This window comes from Oncorhynchus gorbuscha, linkage group LG05, assembly GCF_021184085.1.
Source record: "Oncorhynchus gorbuscha isolate QuinsamMale2020 ecotype Even-year linkage group LG05, OgorEven_v1.0, whole genome shotgun sequence".
Taxonomy (NCBI): Eukaryota; Metazoa; Chordata; class Actinopteri; order Salmoniformes; family Salmonidae; genus Oncorhynchus; species Oncorhynchus gorbuscha.
Genome location: NC_060177.1, coordinates 83,672,909 through 83,694,634, shown reverse-complemented (window position 1 = coordinate 83,694,634; position 21,726 = coordinate 83,672,909). Strand labels below are relative to the sequence as shown.

The window sequence follows — 21,726 nt, the reverse complement described above, 5'->3', positions numbered from 1 at the left end:
ACGTTAGAATATAGAAAAGCAAGCAATAACTATATACTGAATAAGACTCGCATTCCTTTCAATATTTTACCCAGATTTTAGCAGAGATGCAGATAAGCATATTTAGTTCCTATAAAAAATAACCATCAGTCAGGAGGATACAGACAGCTCAAGAGGTATGCTTTAATATGCCGAAAATTACTTTAGATATATATATATATTTTTTTTTTACATAGAATTAAGCATAATGATTATGGCTTTAGATTGCAGGAATAAGGTGTTTCAGGTATTTGAAAAATTAAAAATTCTCCAATTTAGCCCTCCTCCAGACCACCCCAAGCCATCCTCACATACTTTGTGCCCCCTCAGATTTTTGGTGTGAATGATACTCCTGTTTGTAATTCCCAGTTTAAAATGTCAGACTTGACTTGATTGGCCCTAAAGAAAAATGTATCAACACCTACAAAAATGTAAATTAAAGCTAGAATCCTTAATTAAAACAATAACAAAGCGGCCACCCTGCCTCTGTTTTGGTAAAAAGCTGAGAGAGGGCCTGAAGAAATGTAACCACTCTCAACTTCATAGAGACGGGTATGGATGCGAGGACTGACTATTTATGATATCAAAATCATAGTGTTAACCATGGCCTATATTCAATCTGTATTGCTGAAGCGTTAGAAATGTTAAGGTATTTTCCTCATTTCCTATTGGACATTACCTTTACATTTCAATCACACTGGAAAGCTGAATATCCGTTATACGGATTGAATAGAGCCCAATGATTTGAAGCTATACTGTGTTTATTTACGTTTACATTGTTACAAACATTGGAGTAAACAAGCTTATATTTTGGGTTCTGATGTGGTTAGACAGTTGAACTGAGCTCATGAGGCATTTATTTGTAAGATCCCACAGTTGATAGTGCATGTCAGAGCAAAAAACCAAGCCATGAGGTTGAAGGAATTGTCCGTAGAGCTCTGAGACAGGATTGCGTCGAGGCACAGATATGGGAAAGGGTACCAAAAAATGTCTGCAGCATTGAAGGTCCCCTAGAATAAAGTGGAAACTTTCCAGATGGACACCCATATCTGCAGCACTCCACCAATCAGGCTTTTATGGTAGAGTGGCCAGATGGAAGCCACTCCTCAGTAAAAGGCACATGACAGCCCACTTGGAGTTTGCTAAAAGGCCCCTAAAGACTCTCAGACCATGAGAAACAAGATTATCTGGTCTGATGAAAACAAGATTGAACTCTTTGGCCTGAATGCCAAGCGTAACGTCTGGAGGAAACCTGGCACCATCCCTACAGTGAACCATGGTGGTGGCAGATTCATACTGTGGGGATGTTTTTCAGTGGCAGGGACTGGGAGACTAGTCAGGATTGAGGGAAAGATGAACGGAGTGAAGTACAGAGAGATCCATGATGACAACCTGCTCCAGAGCGCTCAGGATCTCCGACTGGGACGAAGGTTAACCTTTCAACAAGAGATCGATCCAATGTCTCTGAATGTCCTTGAGTGACCCAGCCAGATCCCGGACTTGAACATCTCTGGAGAGACCAGAAAATAGCTGTGCAGAAATGCTCCCCATCCAACCTGACAGAGCTTGAGAGTATCTGCAGAGAAGAATGGGAGAAACTCCCTAAATACATGCGTGCCAAGCTTGTAGCGCCACACCCAAGAAGACTCGAGGCTGTAATTGCTGCCTAAGGTGCTTCAACAAAGTATTGAGTAAAGGGTCTGAATAGTTTTGAAAAAACTGTTATTGTTTTGTCATTATGGAGTAGATTGTGTGTAGATTTCCCTGCTGTGGGAAACTGGTCAAATTAGACAGTTCAGTTTTACCTGAAGAAATTCAGTGCTAGGAAGACCCTGGTACATTGCATATTTGTAGGTCCATTGTGATTTTATTTTTAATAATGCATATATTCCACAGGATAGAATAACACAACATGTTTATATTTGAAGTAGCAGACACTTTTAACTCAAAGTGACTTACTGTACAGTGAGTGCATTTCACTATGTTTGACCCCAGTGGGAATTGAACCCACAACTTTGGTATTGGTAGCACTGTGCTTTAACCAACCCATGACTCTGGTGTTACCAGCACTATGCTTTAACCAACCCATGACTATGGTGTTACTAGCACTATGCTTTACCCAACCCATGACTCTGGTGTTACCAACCCATGACTCTAGTGTTACCAACACTATGCTTTAACCAACCCATGACTATGGTGTTACTAGCACTATGCTTTAACCAACCCATGACTATGGTGTTACTAGCACTATGCTTTAACCAACCCATGACTCTGGTGTTACCAGCACTATGCTTTAACCAACCCATGACTATGGTGTTACTAGCACTATGCTTTAACCAACCCATGACTCTGGTGTTACCAACACTATGCTTTAACCAACCCATGACTCTGATGTTACCATCACTATGCTTTAACCAACCCATGAGTCTGGTGTTACTAGCACTCTGCTTTAACCAACCCATGACTCTGGTGTTACCATCACTATGCTTTAACCAACCCATGACTCTGGTGTTACCATCACTATGCTTTAACCAACCCATGACTCTGGTGTTACCATCACTATGCTTTAACCAACCCATGACTCTGGTGTTACCATCACTTTGCTTTAACCAACCCATGACTCTGGTGTTACCAACACTATGCTTTAACCAAACCATGACTCTGGTGTTACCAGCACTATGCTTTAACCAACCCATGACTCTGGTGTTACCAGCACTATGCTTTAACCAACCCATGACTCTGGTGTTACCATCACTATGCTTTAACCAACCCATGACTCTGGTGTTACTAGCAATATGCTTTAACCAACCCATGACTCTGGTGTTACCAACCCATGACTCTGGTGTTATAACACTATGCTTTAACCAACCCATGATTCTGGTGTTACCAGCACTATGCTTTAACCAACCCATGACTCTGGTGTTACCAGCACTATGCTTTAACCAACCCATGACTCTGGTGTTACCAGCACTTTGCTTTAACCAACCCATGACTCGACTCTGGTGTTACCAGCACTATGCTTTAACCAACCCATGACTCTGATGTTACCATCACTATGCTTTAACCAACCCATGAGTCTGGTGTTACTAGCACTATGCTTTAACCAACCCATGACTCTGGTGTTACCATCACTATGCTTTAACCAACCCATGACTCTGGTGTTACCATCACTATGCTTTAACCAACCCATGACTCTGGTGTTACCATCACTATGATTTAACCAACCCATGACTCTGGTGTTACCATCACTATGCTTTAACCAACCCATGACTCTGGTGTTACCAGCACTATGCTTTAACGAACTCATGACTCTGGTGTTACCATCACTATGCTTTAACCAACCCATGACTCTGGTGTTACTAGCACTATGCTTTAACCAACCCATGACTCTGGTGTTACCATCACTATGCTTTAACCAACCCATGACTCTGGTGTTACCAGCACTATGCTTTAACGAACTCATGACTCTGGTGTTACCATCACTATGCTTTAACCAACCCATGACTCTGGTGTTACTAGCACTATGCTTTAACCAACCCATGACTCTGGTGTTACCATCACTATGCTTTAACCAACCCATGACTCGACTCTGGTGTTACCAAGACTATGCTTTAACCAACCCATGACTCTGGTGTTACTAGCACTATGCTTTAACCAACCCATGACTCTTGTGTTACCAGCACAATACTTTAACCAACCCATGACTCTGGTGTTACCAGCACTATGCTTTAACCAACCCATGACTCTGGTGTTACCAGCACTATGCTTTAACCAACCCATGACTCTGGTGTTACCATCACTATGCTTTAACCAACCCATGACTCTGGTGTTACTAGCAATATGCTTTAACCAACCCATGACTCTGGTGTTACCAACCCATGACTCTGGTGTTATAACACTATGCTTTAACCAACCCATGATTCTGGTGTTACCAGCACTATGCTTTAACCAACCCATGACTCTGGTGTTACCAGCACTATGCTTTAACCAACCCATGACTCTGGTGTTACCAGCACTTTGCTTTAACCAACCCATGACTCGACTCTGGTGTTACCAGCACTATGCTTTAACCAACCCATGACTCTGATGTTACCATCACTATGCTTTAACCAACCCATGAGTCTGGTGTTACTAGCACTATGCTTTAACCAACCCATGACTCTGGTGTTACCATCACTATGCTTTAACCAACCCATGACTCTGGTGTTACCATCACTATGCTTTAACCAACCCATGACTCTGGTGTTACCATCACTATGATTTAACCAACCCATGACTCTGGTGTTACCATCACTATGCTTTAACCAACCCATGACTCTGGTGTTACCAGCACTATGCTTTAACGAACTCATGACTCTGGTGTTACCATCACTATGCTTTAACCAACCCATGACTCTGGTGTTACTAGCACTATGCTTTAACCAACCCATGACTCTGGTGTTACCATCACTATGCTTTAACCAACCCATGACTCTGGTGTTACCAGCACTATGCTTTAACGAACTCATGACTCTGGTGTTACCATCACTATGCTTTAACCAACCCATGACTCTGGTGTTACTAGCACTATGCTTTAACCAACCCATGACTCTGGTGTTACCATCACTATGCTTTAACCAACCCATGACTCGACTCTGGTGTTACCAAGACTATGCTTTAACCAACCCATGACTCTGGTGTTACTAGCACTATGCTTTAACCAACCCATGACTCTGGTGTTACCAGCACAATACTTTAACCAACCCATGACTCTGGTGTTACCAGCACTATACTTTAACGAACTGAGCCACAAAGGACTGCTAAGGTAATTAATTTGATTAGTATTCATTAGATCCTTCAAGCGTTTTATGCCTTTTTTCACAGACAGTGAGCACAGTAAACAGAGGTACAAATACTTGTTGGGAAGGTGGAAATAAAAGCATCATCTTGGTTTTTACGTCTTGCTTTATTGTCATGCGAATTCTTCAACCCCAAAATGTAAACCTTTTGAATGTCTCCCTGTTGAATGCGTTCTTCTTGTCAACACAGTAGCTGTGAATTTCCACTTTATCGCAAAACGGAGGCACCCTGTGCTCAAGGCACAATTGACCCGTGTATTCAATATGTTTACCACAAAAAGACATGAATGCCTTCCTCTACATGATTGAAAACCATTTTGAAGCACTTTGCGCTTGTTGAAAATAACCTTAGAGTAGACAAGTTTTAGCTTGCACAGACGCCATAGAATTTAAGCCCTGCGCCCGGTAACCCTCAGACACATTTTCTCCCCATACAGAGACTCCCACAGTTCAAAAATGTCAATTTTGGTGAATGTCTTAAAACATTATGTTGTTCAGGCCAGGTGAGTGAGTGCCTCACTCTTTGTGGTTCAACTCACTCTAAAAAAAACAAAGAGGGAAAAAAGAGAAACATTGAAATAAAAAACAGACATCAAGCCACAGTGGGATCTTCAGCTACCCGCTATCCTTGCTACTTTTCTACGTCCCGGTTGACCTGCGTGACTCCCAGTGTCTGTGGCTTACACAAGGTACTCAGGCTCCGGCTGTTCTTCAACCTGCATTGTTGGTTAATGTAACGGCGTTCGTCTGTTGAAGAAAGAGAGTCGGACCGAAATGCAGCGTGTTGGTTACTCATGACTTTAATGAAATGAATCGCGGTACATGAAATAACTGATTACTAAATACAAAAACAACAGAACGGAACGTGAAACTTATTACAGCCTATCTGGTGACTACAACACAGAGATAGGAACAAACACCCACGAAATACAAAGCGAAAGTCAGGCTGCCTAAATACGGTTCCCAATCAGAGACAACGACAAGCACCTGACTCTGATTGAGAATCGCCTCAGGCAGCCAAGCCTAACCCCACCCCTAATCAGCCGCGATCCCAAATAATACAAACCCCAATACGAATACAACATATAAACCCATGTCACACCCTGGCCTACCCAAACATATAACAAAAACACAAAATACAATGACCAAGGCGTGACAGTTAAGGGCTTGTCAGTAAGCATTTCACTGTAACCATGGTGGCGGTTCTGGCTCGGGACGTGGACCTCACTCCATTAATGTCCTTGTTCCTCCCCTTCGCGTCTTGGGATAATCCACCTTCTCCGCCGACCATGGCCTAATAGTCCTCACCCAGATCCCCACATAACTGAGGGGCAGCTCAGGACAGAGGGGCAGCTCAGGACAGAGGGGCAGCTCGGGACAGAGGGGCAGCTCGGGACAGAGGCGCATCTCGGGACAGAGGGGCAGCTCGGGACAGAGGAGCAGCTCGGGACAGAGGGGTAGCTCGGGACAGAAGCAGCCCGGGACTGAGGGGCAGCCCGGGACTGAGGGGAAGCCCGGGACTGAGGGGCAGCCCGGGACTGAGGGGAAGCCCAGTACTGAGAGGAAGCCCAGTACTGAGAGGAAGCCCAGTACTGAGAGGAAGCCCAGTACTGAGAGGAAGCTCAGGCAGGTAGTAGGCTCCGGTAAATCCTGGCTGGCTGGCGGAACTGGAAGATTCAGGTTGACAAGTAGATCTGGAAGAGACTGGTTGTCTGGCAGATCTGGAAGAGACTGGTTGTCTGGCAGATCTGGAAGAGACTGGTTGTCTGGCAGATCTGGAAGAGACTGGTTGTCTGGCGGCGCTGGGCAGACTGGGAGCACTGGCGGCGCTGGGCAGACTGGGAGCACTGGCGGCGCTGGGCAGACTGGGAGCACTGGCGGAGCTGGGCAGACTGGGAGCACTGGCGGCGCTGGGCAGACTGGGAGCACTGGCGGCGCTGGGCAGACTGGGAGCACTGGCGGCGCTGGGCAGACTGGAGACTCCGGCAGCGCAGGAGAGGAGAAAGGCTCTGGCTGTGCTAAACAGGCGGGAGACTCCGACAGCGCAGGAGAGGAGAAAAGCGCTGGCTGCGCTGAACAGGCGAGGCGCACTGGAGGCCTGGTGCGTGGTCCTTGAACTGGTGGTACTGGATCGAGGACACGCACAGGAAGCCTGGTGCGGGGAGCTGCTACCGGAGGACTGGTGTGTAGAGGTGGCTCTGGTTAGACCGGACCGTGCAGGCGCACTGGAGCTCTTGAGTACCGAGCCTGCCCAAGCTTACCTGGCTCGATGCCCACTCTAGCCCGGCCAATAGGAAGGGCTGGTATGTGCTGCACCTGGCTCTGCACCCGCACTGGAAACACCGTGCGCTCCATAGCATAACACGGTGCCTGCCCGGTCTTTCTAGCCCAACGGTGAGCACAGGGAGTTTGCGCAGGTCTCCTACCTGGCATAAACATACTCCCTTCTAGGCCCCCCCCAATATTTTTTTTGGGCTGCTTTTCCGGCTTCCAACCGCGTCGCCGTGCTGCCTCCTCATACCAGAGCCTCTCTGCTTTAGCTGCTTCTATTTCTTCCTTGGGACGGCGATATTCTCCAGGCTGAGCCCAGGGTCCTTTACTGTCTAATTCCTCCTCCCATGTCCAATTCTCCAAGTGGTGCAGCCTCTCCCACTGAAACTATCCGCCGCCAATGTCGCAACCCCTATTACCAGCCTGTTCAACCTCTCTTTCATATCGTCTGAGATCCCCAAGGACTGGAAAGCTGCCGCAGTCATCCCCCTCTTCAAAGGGGGTGACACCCTGGACCCAAACTGTTACAGACCTATATCCATCCTGCCCTGCCTATCTAAGGTCTTCGAAAGCCAAGTCAACAAACAGGTGACTGACCATCTCGAATCCCACCGTACCTTCTCCGCTATGCAATCCGGTTTCCGAGCCGGTCACGGGTGCACCTCAGCCACACTCAAGGTACTGAACGACATCATAACCGCCATCGATAAAATACAATACTGTGCAGCCGTCTTCATCGACCTTGCCAAGGCTTTTGACTCTGTCAATCACCATATTCTTATCGGCAGACTCAGTAGCCTCGGTTTTTCGGATGACTGCCTTGCCTGGTTCACCAATTACTTTGCAGACAGAGTTCAGTGTGTCAAATCGGAGGGCATGTTGTCCGGTCCTCTAGCAGTCTCTATGGGGGTGCCACAGGGTTCAATTCTCGGGCCGACTCTTTTCTCTGTATATATCAATGATGTTGCTCTTGCTGCGGGCGATTCCCTGATCCACCTCTACGCAGACGACACCATTGTATACACTTTCGGCCCGTCATTGGACACTGTGCTATCTAACCTCCAATCGAGCTTCAATGCCATACAACACTCCTTCCATGGCCTCCAACTGCTCTTAAACGCTAGTAAAACCAAATGCATGCTTTTCAACCGATCGCTGCCTGCACCCGCATGCCCGACTAGCATCACCACACTGGATGGCTCCGACCTTGAATATGTGGACACCTATAAGTATCTAGGTGTCTGGCTAGACTGCAAACTCTCCTTCCAGACCCATATCAAACATCTCCAATCGAAAATCAAATCAAGAATCGGCTTTCTATTCAACAAAGCCTCCTTCACTCACGCTGCCAAGCTTACCGTAGTAAAACTGACTATCCTACCGATCCTCGACTTCGGCGACGTCATCTACAAAATTGCTTCCAACACTCTACTCAGCAAACTGGATGCAGTTTATCACAGTGCCATCCGTTTTGTCACTAAAGCACCTTATACTACCCACCACTGCGACTTGTATGCTCTAGTCGGCTGGCCCTCGCTACATATTCGTCGCCAGACCCACTGGCTTCAGGTCATCTACAAGGCCATTCTAGGCAAAGCTCCGCCTTATCTCAGCTCACTGGTCACGATGGCAACACCCATGCGTAGCACGCGCTCCAGCAGGTGTATCTCATTGATCATCCCTAAAGCCAACACCTCATTCGGCCGCCTTTCGTTCCAGTACTCTGCTGCCTGTGACTGGAACGAATTGCAAAAATCGCTGAAGTTGGAGACTTTTATCTCCCTCACCAACTTCAAACATCAGCTAGCTGAGCAGCTAACCGATCGCTGCAGCTGTACATAATCTATTGGTAAATAGCACACCCATTTTCACCTACCTCATCCCCACAGTTTTTATTTATTTACTTTTCTGCTCTTTTGCACACCAATATCTCTACCTGTACATGATCATTTATCACTCCATTGTTAATCTGCAATATTGTAATTATTCGCCTACCTCCTCATGCCTTTTGCACACATTGTATATAGACTCCCCTTTTCTTCTCTGTGTTATTGACTTGTTAATTGTTTACTCCATGTGTAACTCTGTGTTGTCTGTTCACACTGCTATGCTTTATCTTGGCCAGGTCGCAGTTGCAAATGAGAACCTGTTCTCAACTAGCCTACCTGGTTAAATAAAGGTGAAATAAAAAAATAAAATAAAAAACTGCTCTTCACGATTAACAGGGAGAGTTGGCTCAGGTCTGAACCCTGACTCAGCCACTCTCTCTCTGCGCCCTCCCCCAATAAATAATTGGGGGTTACTTTCGGTTTTCGCTCTGCGTCACCGTGTTTTCCTTTTTGAATCCATTCGCCTGTAGCCCTCTTCGCACTGCTGAAGCGAATCCCAGGCGGGCGCCTGCACTCTCTCTGGGTCGGCCGCCCACCTGTCGATTTCTTCCCACGTCGTATACTCCATACCTTTACCTTCCATAACGTCCTCCTTTAGCTCCTGCCAGTTTACACACTGCTCGGTCCGTGAGCGGTGGGTGTTTCTGTAACGGCGTTCGTCTGTTGAAGAAAGAGAGTCGGACCGAAATGCAGCGTGTTGGTTACTCATGACTTTAATGAAATGAATCGCGGTACATGAAATAACTGAATATTAAATACAAAAACAACAGAACGGAACGTGAAACTTATTACAGTCTATCTGGTGAAAACTACACAAAGATAGAAACAAACACCCACGAAATACAAAGCGAAAATCAGGCTGCCTAAATACGGTTCCCAATCAGAGACAACGACAAGCACCTGACTCTGATTGAGAATCGCCTCAGGCAGCCAAGCCTAACCCCACCCCTAATCAGCCGCGATCCCAAATAATACAAACCCCAATACGAATACAACATATAAACCCATGTCACACCCTGGCCTACCCAAACATATAACAAAAACACAAAATACAATGACCAAGGCGTGACAGTTAAGGGCTTGTCAGTAAGCATTTCACTGTAACCTGTTCTATTTGGTGCATGTGACAAATAACATTTCATTTGATTTGAAATTTAGATAATGACTGAAGCCGGAAAGCCCAAAATATGTCAAAATCATACATAATGTCATCATCACATCAGGAGATTGTTGTGAGTTGTCTGACTGAAATATGTGTCTCACCTCTTATCTTCTCCACCAGGTGTGTGGAGTTGGAGAAACATTCATAATAACTCATTTTCTCTGAAGCAATACATTTTCTTTAGCATGGCTCCTTATATATTAAATGCACATTACATTAACATACCTCTTCTTCACCTCTCTCCTTTCCTTTCCTACTTCTCTCCTCTCCTTTCCTACTCTCCACTCCAACTCCTCTCCTCAACCTCTCTACTCTCCTCTCCTTTTCTACTCCTCTCCTCCACCTTTCTCCTCTCCTACTCCTCTCCTCCACCTCTCTCCCCTCCTTTCCTTTACTATTTCTCTCCTCTCCTTTCCTACTCTTCTCCTCCACCTCTCTCATTTTCCACTCCTCTCCTCCTCTCATTTCCTACTCTCCTCTCCAACTCCTCTTCTCCAACTCCTCTCCTCCACCTCTCTACTCTCCTCTCCTTTTCTACTCCTCTCCTCCACCTCTCTCCCCTCCTTTCCTTTACTATTTCTCTCCTCTCCTTTCCTACTCTTCTCCTCCGCCTCTCTCATTTTCCACTCCTCTGCTCCATCTCTCTCCTCTCCATCTCTATCTCCTCCTTTCCTTTACTATTTCTCTCCTCTCCTTTCCTACTCTTCTCCTCCACCTCTCTCATTTTCCACTCATCTCCTCCTCTCCTTTCCTACTCTCCTCTCCAACTCCTCTTCTCCAACTCCTCTCCTCCACCTCTCTACTCTCCTCTCCTTTTCTACTCCTCTCCTCCACCTTTCTCTTCTCCTTCTCCTCTCATCCACCTCTCTCCACTCCTTTCCTTTACTATTTCTCTCCTTTCCTACTCTCCTCTCCAACTCCTCTTCTCCAACTCCTCTCCTCCACCTCTCTACTCTCCTCTCCTTTTCTACTCCTCTCCTCCACCTTTCTCTTCTCCTTCTCCTCTCATCCACCTCTCTCCACTCCTTTCCTTTACTATTTCTCTCCTCCCCTTTCTCTCCTTTTCCACTCCTCTGCTCCATCTCTCTCCTCTCCACCTCTCTCCTCTCCTTTCCTACTCCTCTCCTCTCAGGGCTTGCAGGAGTATGAGAAGTGGAAGTGGTATAACAACCCAACCATGGTGGAGGTGTTGGATGAGTTTCCCTCCATCCAAATGCCCTCTACCCTGCTGTTAACCCAGCTACCCCTGCTCCAGCCCAGATACTATTCTATCAGCTCCTCACCAGACGTCCACCCAGGGGAGATTCACCTCACCGTAGCCGTAGTGTCATACAAAACCAGGGGTAAGGGCTGGGCACTAGGCTGTGTTGGGTTTACGGGAGCAGGATGAAGTTCCCTCATAGACACTGATCTAGTCAGTTTTACATGTTCCTAGTCTTTTCAGCGTGGTTATGGCATGAGGCTCTACAACACTAGAGGTAAGGGCTGTCGCTAGGTTACGTGGTGTTTACAAGTGTAAAGTTACCCCTAGACACTAATCTCAGGTTATTTCCCCTACATATGGTAAAGGTTATGATTTCTCAGAGATGCATTTGTATGTGCGCGCAATATGATGTAAGGTGTGTGAAGCTGAGGATGATGGTTAAATTACAGTAATTTCTCTAATCTGGAGACAAATGCCCTTAGCCCTGGGAACTGCATTATGTGTCCTCTACTTCAGTGTTAGTTTGGAGAGGAGGAGGTATGCCGGTCAAGTGGATGATGGGTAATTGTCTCATTTCAGATGGAGAGGGCCCGATCCACCATGGAGTATGTTCATCATGGCTCAACAGAATAGAGGCAGAAGAAATGGTCCCCTGTTTTGTCAGAGGGTATAACATTGTACTTCTTTTTGTGTTTGTGTGTTGTTGTTGCATGATTGCTTTACTCTTATGGAATGAATACATGACATGTTCTATGATTGTAAGTGGTGGTTTGGACTATAACAAACGTCAACATTGATTGTTATATGGTGTGTATTGATATGTACTGACTCAGCTCTATGTCAGTGCAGGTCACAACACTGCACATGATTATACCATATGATTCATATCCAACATTGACTCAAATATGGTGTACTCTACAATCATTGACTAAAATGGTTGTTTCTTCTGTTACATTTTAATTTCTGATCCAAGCTAGAATCCAAGCATTTTTCTTAATCAGAAATTACAATTGAAGGCATACCATAAAACATTAAAATAATAAATGTACCAAATGATTGTAGAATGCAACATAAAGGCTACGTATCAAGACATTTTAAGATAAAGAAAAATGCTTTGATTCTAGTTGATTCTAGTTATTAGAAATGATCTACAATCATTTGGTACATGTATTATTTTAATGTTTTATGGTATGCCTTCAATTGTCATTTCTGATGAAAAAGATGCTTTGAATCTAGTGCTCTTAATTAAAAATGTCTTGATCAAATGTCTGATTCTAGTGCGCCTACGTTCCGATTGCCAAAGGACCACAGAGCTCCGTGTATCCTAGTCGGTCCAGGCACTGGGATCGCCCCATTCAGAAGCTTCTGGGAACAGAAACTATTTGACTATGAACAAAAGGGTTTGTGTACAAAAAAGGAAAAGCATTCACACACTTGATCCTAATTCTTGCATGTGGGAATTATTCGATAATGACTTTTAATAAAAATGTCAAATGAACCACTCACTGTGCAGCCAGTATCACTTGTGCCTATTCAACATTACAGACAGAACTTCATAAATAAACACTGTAGTCTTTAGACGACTCTAAAACATGTATAGTTCAGTGAAAAGTGAAGTACGGTGGTGTTTGCTTCCGTAGGGATCAAATCCTGCCCTATGATCCTGGTGTTTGGATGTCGCCAGCCCCAGATAGACCACATCTACAAGGAGGAGACAATCCAGGCTAAGAACAAGGACGTGTTCAAAGAGCTGTACACAGCCTACTCCAGAGAGCCTGGCAGACCTAAGGTACTGTTAACCTTAGTCCCATTTTGACTTTAAACGTGACAATGTGTCGTTGGCCGTAGAGACACAGCAACATAGACAGAGGCCATGTGGGAGATTAGAAAGTGGATTTCTAAATAAAACCTATGGATATCTCTATCCCTGTGTTTGTCTTTTCGCTTGACGCCACATGAGGCTGCTGAGGGGCTCATAATGAGGTCTGGGAACGGAGGAGATGGAATGGAATAAAACAACTGGAAACCATGTGGTTGATGTATTTGATATCATTCCACCCATTCCGCTCCAGTCATTGCCACGAGCCTGTTCTCCCCAATTCAGGTGCCACCAGCCTCCTGTGCTTGACTCCCACTGTTACGTTCTTCCGGTTGTAAAATACTGTCCTCACACACGCCACCATGTATGTAGGATTCTAAACAAACTCGATGTTCCATCGCTACAATGTGTTTGTTGCCTTCCACTCTCTTTGACCCTGTAGTTCTCTCTACAATGTGTTTGTTGCCTTCCACTCTCTTTGACCCTGTAGTTCTCTCTACAATGTGTTTGTTGCCTTCCACTCTCTTTGACCCTGTAGTTCTCTCTACAATGTGTTTGTTGCCTTCCACTCTCTTTGACCCTGTAGTTCTCTCTACAATGTGTTTGTTGCCTTCCACTCTCTTTGACCCTGTAGTTCTCTCTACAATGTGTTTGTTGCCTTCCACTCTCTTTGACCCTGTAGTTCTCTCTACAATCTGTTTGTTGCCTTCCACTCTCTTTGACCCTGTAGTTCTCTCTACAATCTGTTTGTTGCCTTCCACTCTCTTTGACCCTGTAGTTCTCTCCATCTGATTAAATCCCTCTTTCTCCTGTCGCTCTCTGACACAGACATATGTGCAGGATGTGCTTTGTGAGCAGCTGTCCGAGACTGTGTACCAGTGCCTGAAGGAAGAGGGAGGACACATCTACGTGTGTGGGGACGTCGGTATGGCCGGGGACGTCCTCAAGACCGTCCAGCAGATCATCAAACTGCAGGGAAACATGACGCTGGAGGACGCTGGGTTCTACATCAGCAAACTCAGAGTATGACAATAGGTTTCGCTATCCTGAACACTAAACTAACTAACTAACTAATCTAGCTGACTGACTGAACGACTGACTGAACGAGTAACTGACTGACACATAAAGTACAGAGTAAATGTAAGTCATGTGATTTGGACATTGGCAGATTACACCTTCTTATGGACGGTTTTCAGAATAGGACAGACACATTCAGACACGTTCAGGATTTGTTTGGTGGGATTCAAAAAAGGTTGTTACATTACCGACTCAAAGAAAGAGAAACCCGAAACGCACGTTTCAAAGATTTGAATAAGCAAAATGGGTAAAGACCACCAGACAACCAACTGTACAGACTATCAATACTGTACATGAAAGACTGGAATCGAAGATCCACATGAGCAGAATGGCTGGATCACTATTGACTTAACAGAAGAGGGGTATATAATCAAACTCATTTTTAAATGATAATGATCAACTAAGAAACGGTTTTATCCAAAGCTCTGGCTATTGAAAACATGTTTCAAGACAATGCTGGACCGTACTGTACATTGCACTGCACTGTATCCGTCTTCCCCCTCTGTCCCCACTGATCCCACTGTATCTGTCTTTCCTCTCTGTCCCCACTGATCCCACTGTATCTGTCTTCCCCCTCTGTCCCCACTGATCCCACTGTATCTGTCTTTCCTCTCTGTCCCCACTGATCCCACTGTATCTGTCTTTCCTCTCTGTCCCCACTGATCCCACTGTATCTGTCTTCCCCCTCTGTCCCCACTGATCCCACTGTATCTGTCTTTCCTCTCTGTCCCCACTGATCCCACTGTGTCTGTCTTTCCTCTCTGTCCCCACTGATCCCACTGTATCTGTCTTTCCTCTCTGTCCCCACTGATCCCACTGTATCTGTCTTTCCTCTCTGTCCCCACTGATCCCACTGTCTGTCTTTCCTCTCTGTCCCCACTGATCCCACTGTATCTGTCTTTCCTCTCTGTCCCCACTGATCCCACTGTCTGTCTTTCCTCTCTGTCCCCACTGATCCCACTGTATCTGTCTTTCCTCTCTGTCCCCACTGATCCCACTGTATCTGTCTTTCCTCTCTGTCCCCACTGATCCCACTGTCTGTCTTTCCTCTCTGTCCCCACTGATCCCACTGTATCTGTCTTTCCTCTCTGTCCCCACTGATCCCACTGTATCTGTCTTCCCCCTCTGTCCCCACTGATCCCACTGTATCTGTCTTTCCTCTCTGTCCCCACTGATCCCACTGTATCTGTCTTCCCCCTCTGTCCCCACTGATCCCACTGTATCTGTCTTTCCTCTCTGTCCCCACTGATCCCACTGTGTCTGTCTTTCCTCTCTGTCCCCACTGATCCCACTGTATCTGTCTTTCCTCTCTGTCCCCACTGATCCCACGGTCTGTCTTTCCTCTCTGTCCCCACTGATCCCACTGTATCTGTCTTTCCTCTCTGTCCCCACTGATCCCACTGTGTCTGTCTTTCCTCTCTGTCCCCACTGATCCCACTGTATCTGTCTTTCCTCTCTGTCCCCACTGATCCCACTGTGTCTGTCTTTCCTCTCTGTCCCCACTGATCCCACTGTCTGTCTTTCCTCTCTGTCCCCACTGATCCCACTGTATCTGTCTTTCCTCTCTGTCCCCACTGATCCCACTGTCTGTCTTTCCTCTCTGTCCCCACTGATCCCACTGTATCTGTCTTTCCTCTCTGTCCCCACTGATCCCACTGTGTCTGTCTTTCCTCTCTGTCCCCACTGATCCCACTGTATCTGTCTTTCCTCTCTGTCCCCACTGATCCCACTGTATCTGTCTTTCCTCTCTGTCCCCACTGATCCCACTGTATCTGTCTTTCCTCTCTGTCCCCACTGATCCCACTGTATCTGTCTTTCCTCTCTGTCCCCACTGATCCCACTGTATCTGTCTTTCCTCTCTGTCCCCACTGATCCCACTGTATCTGTCTTTCCTCTCTGTCCCCACTGATCCCACTGTATCTGTCTTTCCTCTCTGTCCCCACTGATCCCACTGTATCTGTCTTTCCTCTCTGTCCCCACTGATCCCACTGTATCTGTCTTTCCTCTCTGTCCCCACTGATCCCACTGTATCTGTCTTTCCTCTCTGTCCCCACTGATCCCACTGTATCTGTCTTTCCTCTCTGTCCCCACTGATCCCACTGTATCTGTCTTTCCTCTCTGTCCCCACTGATCCCACTGTATCTGTCTTTCCTCTCTGTCCCCACTGATCCCACTGTATCTGTCTTTCCTCTCTGTCCCCACTGATCCCACTGTATCTGTCTTTCCTCTCTGTCCCCACTGATCCCACTGTATCTGTCTTTCCTCTCTGTCCCCACTGATCCCACTGTATCTGTCTTTCCTCTCTGTCCCCACTGATCCCACTGTATCTGTCTTTCCTCTCTGTCCCCACCGATCCCACTGTATCTGTCTTTCCTCTCTGTCCCCACCGATCCCACTGTATCTGTCTTTCCTCTCTGTCCCCACTGATCCCACTGTATCTGTCTTCCCCCTCTGTCCCCACTGATCCCACTGTATCTGTCTTCCCCCTCTGTCCCCACTGATCCCACTGTATCTGTCTTTCCTCTCTGTCCCCACTGATCCCACTGTATCTGTCTTCCCCCTCTGTCCCCACTGATCCCACTGTATCTGTCTTCCCCCTCTGTCCCCACTGATCCCACTGTATCTGTCTTTCCTCTCTGTCCCCACTGATCCCACTGTATCTGTCTTTCCTCTCTGTCCCCACTGATCCCACTGTATCTGTCTTTCCTCTCTGTCCCCACTGTCCCCACTGATCCCACTGTATCTGTCTTTCCTCTCTGTCCCCACTGATCCCACTGTATCTGTCTTTCCTCTCTGTCCCCACTGATCCCACTGTATCTGTCTTTCCTCTCTGTCCCCACTGATCCCACTGTATCTGTCTTTCCTCTCTGTCCCCACTGATCCCACTGTATCTGTCTTTCCTCTCTGTCCCCACTGATCCCACTGTATCTGTCTTTCCTCTCTGTCCCCACTGATCCCACTGTGTCTGTCTTTCCTCTCTGTCCCCACTGATCCCACTGTCTGTCTTTCCTCTCTGTCCCCACTGATCCCACTGTATCTGTCTTTCCTCTCTGTCCCCACTGATCCCACTGTATCTGTCTTTCCTCTCTGTCCCCACTGATCCCACTGTATCTGTCTTTCCTCTCTGTCCCCACTGATCCCACTGTATCTGTCTTTCCTCTCTGTCCCCACTGATCCCACTGTATCTGTCTTTCCTCTCTGTCCCCACTGATCCCACTGTATCTGTCTTTCCTCTCTGTCCCCACTGATCCCACTGTATCTGTCTTTCCTCTCTGTCCCCACTGATCCCACTGTATCTGTCTTTCCTCTCTGTCCCCACTGATCCCACTGTATCTGTCTTTCCTCTCTGTCCCCACTGATCCCACTGTATCTGTCTTTCCTCTCTGTCCCCACCGATCCCACTGTCTGTCTTTCCTCTCTGTCCCCACTGATCCCACTGTATCTGTCTTTCCTCTCTGTCCCCACTGATCCCACTGTATCTGTCTTTCCTCTCTGTCCCCACTGATCCCACTGTCTGTCTTTCCTCTCTGTCCCCACTGATCCCACTGTATCTGTCTTTCCTCTCTGTCCCCACTGATCCCACTGTATCTGTCTTTCCTCTCTGTCCCCACTGATCCCACTGTATCTGTCTTTCCTCTCTGTCCCCACTGATCCCACTGTATCTGTCTTTCCTCTCTGTCCCCACTGATCCCACTGTATCTGTCTTTCCTCTCTGTCCCCACTGATCCCACTGTATCTGTCTTTCCTCTCTGTCCCCACTGATCCCACTGTATCTGTCTTTCCTCTCTGTCCCCACTGATCCCACTGTATCTGTCTTTCCTCTCTGTCCCCACTGTCCCCACTGATCCCACTGTATCTGTCTTTCCTCTCTGTCCCCACTGATCCCACTGTCTGTCTTTCCTCTCTGTCCCCACTGATCCCACTGTATCTGTCTTTCCTCTCTGTCCCCACTGATCCCACTGTATCTGTCTTTCCTCTCTGTCCCCACCGATCCCACTGTATCTATTTAATCTTCCTGTACTCATCTAACCTCACTTCTTCTATGGCGTAATCCTGTGGCCATTTTATTACACACACGCCTTATCTTCTCTCCTCGCAGGACGAAAACCGTTATCACGAGGACATCTTCGGTGTCACGCTGCGAACGTACGAGGTCACCAACCGGCTGCGTTCGGAATCCATCGCCTACATTGAGGAAAGCAAAAAGGACTCTGACGAGTGAGTCTTTAGTTTACCCCTGCAGCTTTCACTGTGTTCCCCTGTTGTTCCCCTGTTGTTCTGCTGTTTTTACATACTGTGCCATACTGGTGGGAGGGACCTGCAGGCTGTATTTACACTGGAGATGCAGTCTCTGGTCTGGTTTATGACTGTTTTCAAAATGCAGAATGGGTAACCATAGAAACCAGATCCAACTCAACCAATCGGATCACAGTGTATACAAGTGGCTCTGTTGTGTTTTCCGTTCACTCCGTATATCTATCATTCCATTCCATTGTTTCATAAAGGGGCAATCTTCCATTGGTACATCCATTTTTTGTACTATGAAATTAATGGAATACACCCATTGATTCTTGTAGAATATAACTTAAAAATGCCTCGAGCTTAGTTCCACTGTCGTATCCCATCAGAGCCAAAAATACAAGCTTGTTTTACTCCATCGTTTGTAAACAATGTAATTGTAAGCAAACACTGTTTAGCCTCAAAACATGGTTCAAACCATAATTTTTATATCATGGATGGGCAGTCCTTGCATCCATGGCTCTGTCTAGGAATTTAAAAGTGGTTACATTTCTCTAGCCCCGTCCCTCAGCTTTTGAACGAAACAGTGGAGGTTGGCATTTTGTTGTTGTTTGAACTGCGGATTGCGCCTTAAGATAATAGCGTCATTTTTATACATTTGTCATATGAATTAAGAAATAAGTCTGGTTTGCACAATGCCTCATTAAAAATCGGAATAATAATGTATGTGATCAAAGGCCTTGTTACAGAGTGAGCTGGATGGGTAATGCCTGTCTGTCTCTCTCTCTTCCTTCTCCTCCTCTCTGTCAGGGTGTTCTGCTCGTAGAACCGTAAGTGGGGTTCTGGAGCTTTCTGATGTGGACCAATCGGAAGGGCCGTACGCCGCTGGGGGGCGGGGAAACGAGTGACAGACACTACAGCTGATCGAGAATACTGTGCCAAGTTTTGTACTGTAAAAAATGTTTGTTCTTTTTATATACCAGTTCAGCTTCATCACGGTCAGTCAGGCTCTGCACTTAGTCTGTAGCAAGGTTTGAAATATTTTGTTTTTTTAGAATTTTGAGATGCGTTTTTTTGTTTATTCCGAAATGCATTACATTCTGATTTCATTATGCATAATAATGTGTACCTAGTATTATACCAGCCTCTTTGTTGATGCATGAGCAAGATGACAATATTGGTACATAAATATACTGTTAGCTATTTAATGTTAGAATCAAACCCTTTTGCTAAAGTTTTATATTTGCAGGACTACTTATGGTGAACAAGGTCACAATGCTTTGATTGGAGATTCAGTCTAAGTTCCATTCCCAAACAACTGAATCAAATGCATTTCAACATATACTGTACAAGGCTGAAATGTTGTCAGTCTGAGCTGGTCTACCCTGTTTTGGTGTGTATTCTTTTTATTGAGAGAGAGAGAGAGAGAGAGAGAGAGAGAGAGAGAGAGAGAGAGAGAGAGTGAGAGAGTGAGAGAGAGAGAGAGAGAGAGAGAGAGAGAGAGAGAGAGAGAGAGAGAGAGAGAGAGAGAGAGAGAGAGAGAGAGAGAGAGAGAGAGAGAGAGAGAGAGAGAGAGAGAGAGAGAGAGAGAGAAAAAATACATAAATGGGTGCAGTGAAGAACTATGAACCAGATTTCCTTGACAGTCCATCAAAATGCATTTGTTTCTCTGTCTCTCCGCCTGGCTGTCAAGAGTAGCAGTGCTTTCTCCCTATTTTGTGGTCTGATTTCCAACAGGAACTGCATTCAAATGTGGACAAAAGCCATTGCAATGTTTGAAATGTCATCCAGTGGTTAGTGCCTATGCATGTGTATCTTCTGTATACATTCATAGCCAATATTTAACAATTACACACAAAAACAAATGCGTATAATCTAGAGGGCTCTGCATCTTCTAAATGGTATACAATGTTATCAAGGGGGGGGGGGGATCTATGGCACATATCTCTGGCTGCCTTCCTATTTATTCACTAAGACCAAATACTGAGGTATTGGGGTGCTGTCTGGTAGCTTTGAAATAACTTCATATATGGTACATATTTCCAGTGGTAACTGAGTGAGGAAAGGAGTCATGATTCTAAGTGAATCAAGAGGTTGGGTTGCTTTACTTTGCTTGCAGTCCTTGGCCAACCATTACCAGAGACGGAAAAGGAAGTGAGACATACAACGCGCTCCTTCTTTTCTGGTTCGTATACAGTCAATGAACTGCTAATTCATTGGTGCCTGTGGGAGAGCCACCACTTAATCAGACTTAATCAGATATGATAAATGGCCTAAGTGGGACATCTTCATTTAACCATGTAACCAGGGTTATATATGGCTACATGTACAGTAACTATCAATGTAGAGGAACCCCTGTTTGTGCATAGTGTCTTTCTTATCCCCATGTCATCAGAACTGGAATAAAAAGCAGGATTCTGAAATGGGAGAATCTTGAATAGCGGATCTTGAATAGCTAGTTTGGAGCGATTAACCGACCTTTCCAATTTTGGGGGGTTATTAAACAGCTTATTGACCGACATCTGTTCCATTTAGTTTTGTTTGTTTTGTGAGCCCACCACTCCAATTCAAAACTTTCACGAGAGAAATCTGAGAAATCAAGTCAAGAACTACACTGAACAAAAATATAAATGCAACATGTTAAGTGTTGATCCCATGAGCTGAAATTAAAGATCCCAGAAATGTTCCACACTCACAAAATGCTTATTTCTCTCAAATGTTGTGCACAAATTTGTTTACATTCCTGTTGGTGAGCGTCTCTCCTTTGCCAAGATAATAATTTTCTCTCTCTCTCTCTCTCTCTCTCTCTCTCTCTCTCTCTCTCTCTCTCTCTCTCTCTCTCTCTCTCTCTCTCTCTCTCTCTCTCTCTCTCTCTCTCTCTCTCTCCCTCTCTCTCTCTCTCTCTCTCTCTCATTGCATTTTAAAGATCAAGAAATTAATCATTAGATCATTGCATTTTGGCTGTTGTCATGGCAATCCAACTAAGTCGAGTTTACTCATTGTAAAAGAAGGTTGAGGATGATATTTTAATAAAAATTAAATGTATGATATTCATCCTTTGTCAAAGTACTGTGTTTACGTTAATTTTCCCACTTTAGGCAAAAGGTAATTAAACAGCCTTTTCAATTAGCATTATGTGAAGACCATTTAGCAGGGCTGATCTGAGTAATCCTGTTTACATTCTAAACATGTCATTGACATTTGGTTGT

The 21,726-nt window shown here is 45.7% G+C and overlaps 1 protein-coding gene across 1 annotated transcript in view; it reads left to right on the top strand.

The window, feature by feature from the left end:
- The window catches only part of LOC124035286 (nitric oxide synthase, brain-like), a 103,723-nt gene extending 83,758 nt beyond the window's left edge, over positions 1-19,965 (top strand). Inside the window, 7 exon segments of the mRNA XM_046348744.1 lie at positions 11,311-11,521; positions 11,962-12,049; positions 12,661-12,782; positions 13,023-13,171; positions 14,030-14,224; positions 18,378-18,496; positions 19,328-19,965. Of these exon segments, the coding sequence (XP_046204700.1) occupies positions 11,311-11,521; positions 11,962-12,049; positions 12,661-12,782; positions 13,023-13,171; positions 14,030-14,224; positions 18,378-18,496; positions 19,328-19,343 (900 nt within the window). The 3' untranslated portion in view covers positions 19,344-19,965.
- Positions 19,966-21,726: the final 1,761 nt, after the last annotated feature.